The 10,652-nt window shown below is 47.2% G+C and overlaps 1 protein-coding gene across 1 annotated transcript; it reads right to left on the reverse strand.

The window, feature by feature from the left end:
• Window positions 1-263: 263 nt before the first annotated feature.
• On the reverse strand, window positions 264-7,329 carry abt1 (activator of basal transcription 1). Its single transcript, XM_048540059.2, has 3 exons — window positions 7,128-7,329; window positions 3,311-3,486; window positions 264-1,042 (listed from the first exon to the last, which is right to left on the reverse strand). Exons 1-3 carry the CDS (start codon window positions 7,306-7,308, stop codon window positions 674-676), a joined length of 726 nt encoding a protein of 241 aa, XP_048396016.1. The 5' UTR covers window positions 7,309-7,329; the 3' UTR covers window positions 264-673.
• Between the last annotated feature and the right edge of the window lie 3,323 nt (window positions 7,330-10,652).

Consider the following 10,652-nt stretch of genomic DNA (forward strand, 5'->3'; position numbering starts at 1 on the left):
CCCAATAATTCAGTCCAGCCCTACTGCGAACAAACTACACATTCCTGGTGAGATCAGCTGACACCAAATAGTGGGAAGGGGAGAGTCCAGGGATGTCAGATTGATACCGGGGAGACAGCAGAGCAGCGAAGTGAGTTGGGATTGATTCAGGGCAGGCTATGATGTTGGGAATCAGTCTATCTTTGAGTTGTAAGGAGGTGACCAGAGGAAAGGGAGGTGTCTTACCATACTAAAGGCAAGCTGACAGCGAAGAGCAAGGGAAAGCAGATTTAACATCAGGTTTATTGGCAAGCCCAAACACTGTACAAAATAAAAAAGTCAGTGGAAGAAACAATTCCCCAGTGCCCCAATCCTGGCCACATAGCATCTGTTCTGTTCTGTTCTAGACGCATTCATGGGGTCAAATCATGACTTGGTGGAGTATCAGGTCATCTAAAGGATGGAGTCCTATCCCTATACACTGTCCAGGAGTGACAGGGCCACAAAACAGCAGAATCTAGACCTGCCAACCTTTTCCAGCTGGGCAAATAATTGCTACACGTGCAACAAGCTGCAGTGAGGTACAGTCTCCTTATCAGCACTGTAGACCCTTCCCAACTGCCTGAGGGAGCACAATCTGTGTGTCCCCCCAACTTAGGGACAGAGTCTACCACTCCTGGCTGCCAGCAAGAGCCTAATCCTGTTCAGCTGAAGGGTTGAAGATCTTGGCAAGCAGTGCAACATTGGACTGGGATTTGTCATGGATCTCGGCTGTCTTGCCAAGCTCATGGGCTTTTCTCTTGCGGCTGGCAGCCTTGCTGGCCTGGATCTCTATCTCGGTCTCCCGCTGCTTAAAATGCCAGCTCTTCTCTTGCCACTCTTGTCCGTTCCTCCTCTTCATCTCTTGTAGTTTGTCCAGGCCTTTGCTCTTCTCCACATTTTGGAGGAAGAAGTTGGTCTCACGCTTGGCCTGGGACACCTCTGCCTGCATTCTCTGTCGCCTGACCAGCTTCTCATAAGCGAGTCGTTCACTCAGGTGAATCCACTTGAAACGGTGCAGATACTGTCAGGAACAGGAACAGAAACACAGACTCAAACAATGCGGCTACTGTCAGGAACAAAAACATATACTTAGGAGGGGTATGGGTAGCAATGAGCTTAGCCAACCGTGAAGAACATTGCAGATGGAATATAATATGGGTAAATGTGACTTCATCCAGTTTGGTAGGAGACTCTGGTGGGCAGGGTATTTCTTAAATGCTCAGAAAGTAAGAAGTGCAGCTGTATAAAAGGACTTGGGCTGTCCTTGCCAATAATTCACTGAAGGTTAACATATAAGTACAGCAAGGTATAGAAAGGCTAATGGAATATTAGCTCTTAATACAAGATGATTCAAGTATAGGTGTAACAAAGTCTTGCTACAATTGTAGAGCAACTTAGCTTATCACCCCTTCCAGCTCTACTATGATTTAGTCCCTTGGAAAAATCCAATGTGTTTGCATTCACTATAATGGGCTGTACTTGTGAATACTGGATTGGCTACACTGGTGACAGTGATAAGAAAACGAAACAAAAACAAAGCAATTGTTATGGTTAATTTGGTGGTAGGAAAGTCGCTCAGTTGTGCATAATAGCATTTTTGGGTATAGGTTTTAAAAAAAGGGGAGCTTGGCTTGACCACACTGGGAGAACTGTGCACAGTTTTGGTCTCCTTTTGAAAGATATTATTGTTATAGATGGAGTGCAACAAACATTCACCAAACCTCTTGCCGGAATGATGGGACTATCCTACAGACAGAGATTAGACAGACTCAGTCTATATTCTCCATAGTTGCAAAGAATGAGATGATCTCACTAAAACTACAAAATACTTCAAGAAACAGGCAGAGTAGATGCAGCTCAGAGGTTTTCGTGGTTAGAGCAGACTAGAACCAGTGGCACAATTTAATAATAAAGATATGACATGTAAGGCAGATGAGGATAACTGAGTTTTTACTCAGAGGGTTGGTAAATCTTTAGAAGTCTCTACCCAGGAGGCCTGAAGTTCAATCGTCGAGTACAGTTAAAGTGGAAGTTGATAACTTTTTCACAAATTGAAGAAGTAATGGATTATTGGGAATAACGTGATTAAAGGCATTGAGAAGTTTAATCTGCCATAAAATAGTATTGAATGGTGGAGCAAGCATGAAGGGCTGAATGGCCTCCTCCTGTTCTTATGACGAATGCACCAGAAAAGACAGCACCCCTACCAAGTGCTCCTCACTGATTTCTGGGGACGTGTGTCAAAATTGGGACAACAGTTTCACAGACCAGTCAAGCAACAGTCTATGCAGGATAATTCTGAGAGAATAGCAGCATCACAGACACTGTCATTTCTATCTCCAGATACGTCCTGATCTACTAGCAGGACAGACCCATCAGAGGCTGTAGCACAGTATTGTAGAGGCAAGAATTCAGTGGCTCTGCGAGATCTCAACATCGGCTCCATACAACTGTTCCTGAGATCTAACTCCTGGAGGGATCTGGGCAGCGGTCACACAATTTCAAACCCACAACAAAGAACTGTTGATGCTGGGAATGTGAAACAACAACAGAAGTTGCTGAAGAAATGCAGGAAGCCTGGCAGCATCTGTGGAAACAGCAAAACAAAGTTAAGGTTTCAAGATGAATGTTCAGTGTCCAGTTTTCTGGTGAAAGGTCACTGGAACTCAGAAGGGTAACTCAGTTTTCTCTCTCCACAGATGCTGTCACAACTGCTGAGTTTCTCCAGCAATTTCAGTTTCTGTTTCAGTTCAATCCTGTTGGGATTCCAATCCTTGAGGGAGAAACAACAGGCCATTGGCCTTTTCTTTCTATATATCCACTGATTTTTAGTGTGGCCTATGACTGGATCTCTAAATGACTTTACGAATGTTATGTCTTTGCTTTGAATCACATGGGTGTCACTGGCTGGGCCAGCATTTATTGCATGTCCCTCAGTGCCCTTAGGGAAGGTGGTGGTGAGAGCTGCCTTTTTGAATAACCAAGCGGTTTTCAAGGTCATTTCAGAGGGCAGTTAAGAGACACCCATGCTATGGTAGGTCTGGGGTTGCATACAGATCAGACCAAGTCAGGCTGGATGACTCCATTTCCAAATGTCGTTAGTGCATCATCAACAAACTGCGAATTTCATGGGCACCATCGCTGAGACTAGCTTTGAACTCAGATTTTGACCAATGAAACTAATTTGAATTTTACAGATGTACTGGCACAAAGTTCAATTCAGCCGTCAAGACATCTGCATTCGAGTCCAGGAACATAGCCAAAACTCCCTCTTCTTTAAAAGGTTTACCTTTATATTCCACAAGACATCACGGAAACGGCTACGCTTCCGGGTGCCGATTGGTGTGTTGTGGAGACTTCTAGCCACTCTCTTGGCAATAGCTTTGTTCTGGAACTCCACCCAACCTTCAGCTTGACCCTTCCATCTGTTCCTGCTTTTCTTCTTCCTCCAGGTCCTCCATTGATCTGGAAAGAAAAGGAAAGGCAATCACTTAAAATTGTGTCTTGCCGTCTTCCTCTTCTTTTCACTCATCAAAAATCAAAAGGCAAGGTACCATGCAGAGTAAGATGGGTTTGAAGTTCATGGAAAAACACGCACTGTGCTAGAGGATTGGTGACTTAGAACTTAGAACATAGAACATTTCAGCACAGTACAGGCCCTTCGGCCCTCGATGTTGTGCCGACCTGTCATACCGATCTGAAGCCCATCTAACCTACACTATTCCATGTACGTCCATATGCTTGTCCAATGACGACTTAAATGTACCTAAAGTTGGAGAATCTACTACCGTTGCAGGCAAAGCGTTCCATTCCCTTACTACTCTCTGAGTAAAGAAACTACTTCTGACGTCTGTCCTATATCTTTCACCCCTCAATTTAAAGCTATGCCCCCTTGTGCTCGCCGTCACCATCCTAGGAAAAAGGCTCTCCCTATCCACCCTATCTAACCCTCTGATTATTTTATATGTTTCAATTAAGTCACCTCTCAACCTTCTTCTCTCTAATGAAAACAGCCTCAAATCCCTCAGCCTTTCCTCGTAAGACCTTCCCTCCATACCAGGCAACATCCTAGTAAATCTCCTCTGCACCCTTTCCAAAGCTTCCACATCCTTCTTATAATGCGGTGACCAGAACTGCACATAATACTCCAAGTGTGGCCGCACCAGAGTTTTCTACAGCTTCACCATAACCTCTTGGTTCTGGAACTCGATCCCTCTATTAATAAAAGCTAAAACACTGTATGCCTTCTTAACAGCCCTGTCAACCTGGGTGGCAACTTTCAAGGATCTGCGTACATGGACACCAAGATCTCTCTGCTCATCCACACTGCTAAGAATCTTACCATTAGCCCTGTACTTTGTCTTCCGGTTACTCCTACCAAAATGCACCACCTCACACTTTTCTACATTAAACTCCATTTGCCACCTCTCAGCCCAGCTCTGCAGCTTATCTATGTCTCTCTGCAACCTACACCATCCTTTGTCACTATCCACAACTCCACCGACCTTAGTGTCGTCTGCAAATTTACTAATCCAACCATCTACGCCCTCATCCAGGTCATTTATAAAAATGACAAACAGCAGAGGACCCAACACCGAACCTTGCGGTATACCACAAGTAACTGGTCTCCAGGATGAACATTTCCCATCAACTACCACCCTCTGTCTTCTTTCAGCAAGCCAATTTCTGATCCAAACTGCTATATCTCCCACAATTCCATTCCTCCGCATTTTGTACAATAGCCTATTGTGGGGAACCTTATCGAACACCTTGCTGAAATCCATATACACCACATCAACCGGTTTACTCTCATCAACCTGTTTGGTCACCTTCTCAAAGAACTCAATAAAGTTTGTGAGGCACGGCCTTCCCTTCACAAAACCGTGCTGACTATCCCTAATCAATTTATTCTTTTCTAGATGATTATAAATCCTATCCCTTATAACCTTTTCCAACACTTTACCAACAACTGAGGTAAGGCTCACTGGTCTATAATTACCAGGGTTGTCTCTACTCCCCTTCTTGAACAGGGGAACCACATTTGCTATCCTCCAGTCATCTGGCACTATTCCTGTAGACAATGACGAGTTAAAGATCAATGCCAAAGGCTCGGCAATCTCCTCCCTGGCTTCCCAGAGGATCCGAGGATAAATCCCATCCGCCCCAGGGGACTTATCTATCTTCACCTTCTGAAGGATTTCTAATACCTCTTCCTTGTGAGCCTCAATCCCACCTAGTCTAGTAGCCTGTATCTCAGTATTCTCCTCGACAACATTGTCATTTTCTAGAGTGAATACTGTTGAAAAATATTCATTTAGCGCTTCCCCTATCTCATCTGACTCCACACACAACTTACCACTACTATCCTTGATTGGGCCTAATCTTACTTTTGTCATTCTTTTATTCCTTAAATACCCTATAGAAAGCCTTAGGGTTTACCCTGATCCTATCCACCAACAACTTCTCATGTCTCCTCCTGGCTCTTCTGAGCTCTCTCTTTAGGTCTTTCCTGGCTACCTCGTAGCCCTCAAGTGCCCTAACTGAGCCTTCACATCTCATCCTAACATAAGCCTTCTTCTTCCTCTTGACCAGAGATTCCACCTCCTTCGTAAACCACGACTCCCGCACTCTACAGATTCCTCCCTGCCTGACAGGTACATATTTATCTAGGACATACAGGAGCTTTTCCTTGAATAAGCTCCACATTTCTAATGTGCCCATCCCCTGCAGTTTCCTTCCCCATTCTATGTTCCCTAAATCTTGCCTAATCTCATCGTAATTGCTTTTCCCCCAGCTATAACTCTTGCCCAGTGGTATACACCTATCCCTTTCCATCACTAAAGTAAACATAACAGAATTGTGATCGCCATCACCAAAGTGCTCACCTACTTCCAAATCTAACACCTGGCCGGGCTCATTACCCAGTACCAAATCTAATGTGGCTTCGCCCCTTGTTGGCCTATCTACACTCTGTGTCAGGACGCCCTCCTGCACACTCTGGACCCATCTATTGTACTCAAACTGACCCATCTATTGTACTCGAACTATACCCTTCCCAGTCAATATCTGGAAAGTTGAAGTCCCCCATGACAACTACCCTGTCTCTCTCACTCCTATCGAGAATCATCTTTGCTATCCTTTCCTCTACATCTCTGGAACTATTCGGAGGCCTATAGAAAACTCCCAACAGGGTGACCTCTCCTTTCCTGTTTCTAACCTCAGCCCATACTACCTCAGTTGACGAGTCCTCACACATCCTTTCTGCAACTGTAATACTGTCCTTGAGCAACAATGCCACACCTCCGCCCCACTTACCACGTTCTCTGTTCTTACTGAAACATCTAAATCCCGGAACCTGTAACAACCATTCTTGTCCCTGCTCTATCCATGTATTGCACTATATGATTTAATGATTGAGTTGATCTCACTCCCTTCCCATGCCCCAAATAAATATCAACCCCAAACAGCTTGCCTTTCGAATGAAACTGAGTAAATTTATTGAAGTATTCTGCTTGCTGGCCAATAATGAATTGTATCAAGAATGTCACAAGGCAAATCATATTTCTCTGAACTCGAGCTGGGAGAAGACTGAAGTTATGTAAGAGACTACTTTTACAACTTACCTGGCAATTCAATTGCATATGAATAACCGACTTGCAGTAGTATATCATGTCATTTCCCATCTCTCTCTTTTACACGCACCTCCCCTTACTCTGTCTTTCAGTTATCCCTCTGCCTCCCTCTCCATGCACCTCCACCTTCTGTCTCCCTCTCCCGTCATCATACACAGCATGTCCCACTTGCACCCTCCCCCTGTATCCCACAGCACACTCTCCCCAAACTTCACCAGTTTCTATCCTCTATCTACTCTCCAATCTCCATACCCCAACTCCACCACTCACCCGTCTATCGCCTGTCTAAGACACACAGCTTCCCTCTCACACATTCTCTTTCTTGCCATCACCTCACACTAGCACACTTCCGCATCACGCCCACTCCCCCTCCCCCTCGCTCGCTCGTTCGCTCGCTCATTCACACACACTCTCCCCCTTCTCTCTTTCACACGCATTCCCTCCCCCCACCTTCTCACTCCTTCCCTCTCCCACCTCTCTCCTGGATGAAGACCCTGCCGACTTCCCCGAACACCGACATCATGTTCCGGAGCTGTTTAGGCCCGAGGCCCGGGGGCAGGAAACCCACATACAACACGCCAGGCAGAGGGCCCCGGAAACCGGCGGTGGGATCGGGATCCGGATTCGGAGAAGGGACAGGCCCAACATCCGCCATTGGAAAGAGGGGGGGGGGGGGGGGGCGGGAGCGGGAAACTGAATAGGGAGGCGTGCCCGGGAAACTGAATAGGGAGGGGGCCCGGGATACTGAATGGGGAGGAAGGCCCAGGAAACTGAATGAGAGGGTGCTCGGGGAAACCGAATGGGGAGGCGGGCCCAGGAAACTGAATGGGGAAGTGGGCCCTGGATGCAGACTGGAGAGGAGTAGCGCGCCCCGGACCGTGAACAGGAATGAGCTCAGGATAGAGATCAGTTACAAGCTGGTTGCCTGAGATGGAGACTGAGAGATCCAGGAAGGTGAGGGATGTGCTGGAGATGGCCCAGGTGAACTGAAGGTTGGGGTGGAAGGTGTTGGTGAAGTGGATGAACTGTTCGAGCTCCTCTGGGGAGCAAGAGGCGGCGCCGATACAGTCATCAATGTAACGGAGGAAGAGGTGGGGTTTGGGGCCTGTGTAGGTGCGGAAGAGGGACTGTTCCACGTAACCTACAAAGAGGCTGGCATAGCTGGGGCCCATGCGGGTGCCCATGGCCACCCCCTTAGTCTGTAGTAAGTGGGAGGAATCGAAAGAGAAGTTGCTGAGGGTGAGGACGAGTTCGGCTAGACGGATGAGGGTGTCGGTGGAGGGGGACTGGTCGGGCTTGCGGGACAGGAAGAAGCGCAGGACCTTGAGGCCATCTGCATGCGGAATGCAGGTGTATAGGGACTGGACGTCCATGGTGAAAATGAGGTGTTGGGGTCAGGGAATTGGAAGTCCTGGAGGAGGTGGATGGCGTCATGGACGTAGGTAGGGAGTTCCTGGACCAAAGGGGAGAAAATGGAGTCCAGATAGGTGGAGATGAGTTCGGTGGGGCAGGAGCAGGCTGAGACGATGGGTCGACCAGGGCAGGCAGGTTTGTGGATTTTGGGAAACACAGACGTAGGTAGGGAGTTCCTGGGCCAAAGGGGAGAAACCAAGAGCCTAACCCTCCCTCCAGTGACCCCTTCACCCGCTGCCAACACAAGTCCTCCTCCTGGACACCACCCCCAGTCCTCTTCATCTCTAACTGCCATCGAGACATTAACCGCCTCAACCTCTCCACCCCTCTCACCCACTCCAACCTCTTCCCCCGCAGAACAGGCAGCCCTCCGCTCCCTCCACTCCAACCCCAACCTCACCGTCAAACCCGCAGACAAGGGTGGCACAATGGTAGTGTGACACACTGACCTCTACATCACCGAGGCCAGACGCCAACTCTCCGACACCACCTCCTACCGCCCCTGCGATCATGACCCCACACCCGAGCACCAAACCATCATCTCCAACACCATTCATGATCTCATCACCTCAGGGGACCTCCCACCCACAGCCTCCAACCTCATTGTTCCCCAACCCCGCACAGCCCGTTTCTATCTCCTTCCCAAAATCCACAAACCTGCCTGCCCTGGTCGACCCATCGTCTCAGCCTGCTCCTCATCACCAGGACATTCCAACAGGCACCAAGAAATCACTTGGCTGGTGTGAGATCCTCCATGTATGCTCGGTAGGTCTATACCACTGCATATTGCCCTCAAAGCAGCTGTGGGAGGTTTGAGACTGTCACACATCTGCTGGATTGTCCCTTTGCAGGGGAGTCTGGAGGAAGATGCATTGGATTTTGTCGAGGTTCATCCCCAGCAGCTCTGTGACACGTGACTGTGTGCTCTACGTTCTGTTCTCTGGAATGTAGACCAAGATAAACATGGACTGTGCCTGGAGGACCATCAACTTGGTGAAAGATGCTGTTTGGTCTGCCTGAAACTTGTTGGTCTTCCAGAACAAGGAGCTAACCCTGACTGAGTGCTGCAGACTGGCACATTCCATGGTCCAGGACTCTGTGCTGTCAAACACACTAAAGCTTGGGGCAGCTGTCAACATGGCACACTGGGAAAGACCACTGTCTGGGGTAGTTGTGCTGAAGTTAAATGGGGGTCTGTTCAGTTATCAGTCTCTCCTAATGCCTCAAATGCATGTAAATATTGTCTTGTGTGTGTAAGAGTTGTCTTTGTTTGGTTTGGATCAAGTGAAACTCCAATTTGTTTCCTTGATGTAATACTGTACAGAACCGAACTGCATTTTGTGACCCATATATAAAGATATCTTTTATGAATAAAGTATATTTTTGAAATGAATAAAAATGAGGACTGCAGCAGTTCCAGAAGGCAGCTCACCAACACCTTCTCAAGAACAACTAGGGACTGGTAATAAATGCTGGTCAGCCAACAAGGCCGATGAACGAATAAAAAATAACAGCATGACTGCCCGCTTTTTATTTCTAATTTCTACCCAAAGCCTCATTTGACAATCCTTCCAAGATATTGTCCCACCTTATTGCGATAACTGACTGTTTAACTGTGACACCACCTCTACCTTTGTCCCCTCCCTGTCCTGCCTTAAGGATTGTATACTCTGATATGTTAAGTTGCTCGTCTTGTTCCTCCTTCAACCACGTCTCTATGATGACGATAAGTTGTTCCATATGTCAATCCGTACCCTTAACTCATCTGTCTGACCTCTAATACTCTTACTCTAATTCCTCCATGAAAGTAGAGGCATCCGGCCTCACCTTACTTCCTTGAGACACTTCACAAACTTGCTCTGCCTTGGTTCCTTGTCATAGTATATTGTGTCACTATTGATCTAACATACTATGTCCCCTCCCAACAATGCCAGCTAGCCCTTCCCACAAGGACATTGGTCCTATTCTGTTTCATGTACAAACTTCACGCTTGTAGAGGTCCCACCTTCTCCTTGACTGCTTGGTGATGATCTCTTCCCCTACTTTCTTCCAGATGCTTGATTGGCGGTATGGCCACCTCTCTAAATATCTGCCCCGTCCACGTAACTCTCAGCATCAGGAAGTATCTCCAGGCACGCAGCTGCACTTCCCTGAACAAAAGTGAAAGAACTGCAGATGCTGTAGATCAGAAAACAAAAATAGAAGTTGCTGGAAAAGCAAGTCTGGCAGCATCTGTGAAGGGAATCAGGGTCAACATTTCGGGTCTGGTGACCCTTCTTTAGAACTGATGGTAGCTGGGAAAATGTTGGTTTATATTCAGAAGATCGAGTGGGGGGAGGGGGTTAAGAAGTAAACGATAGGTGGGAATAGAGCTCAAAGAGAGAGAAAGTACAAAGAACAGACAAAGGAGTGATAATAATTTGGCTGGGAGGGAGAAGGGGTGGGTGGAGGATAAGAGTGATCGATTGATGCAGATGGAGCCCAGAGAGATAGAAAAACAATTAGGCAGACAAAGGAATGGGCAAAGATCTGCCTGGGAGAATGAATAGCTGCTAATGGGGACTATTAGTGGCAGAAAATTGTTTG

This window comes from Stegostoma tigrinum, chromosome 8 (assembly GCF_030684315.1).
Source record: "Stegostoma tigrinum isolate sSteTig4 chromosome 8, sSteTig4.hap1, whole genome shotgun sequence".
NCBI classification, from domain to species: Eukaryota; Metazoa; Chordata; class Chondrichthyes; order Orectolobiformes; family Stegostomatidae; genus Stegostoma; species Stegostoma tigrinum.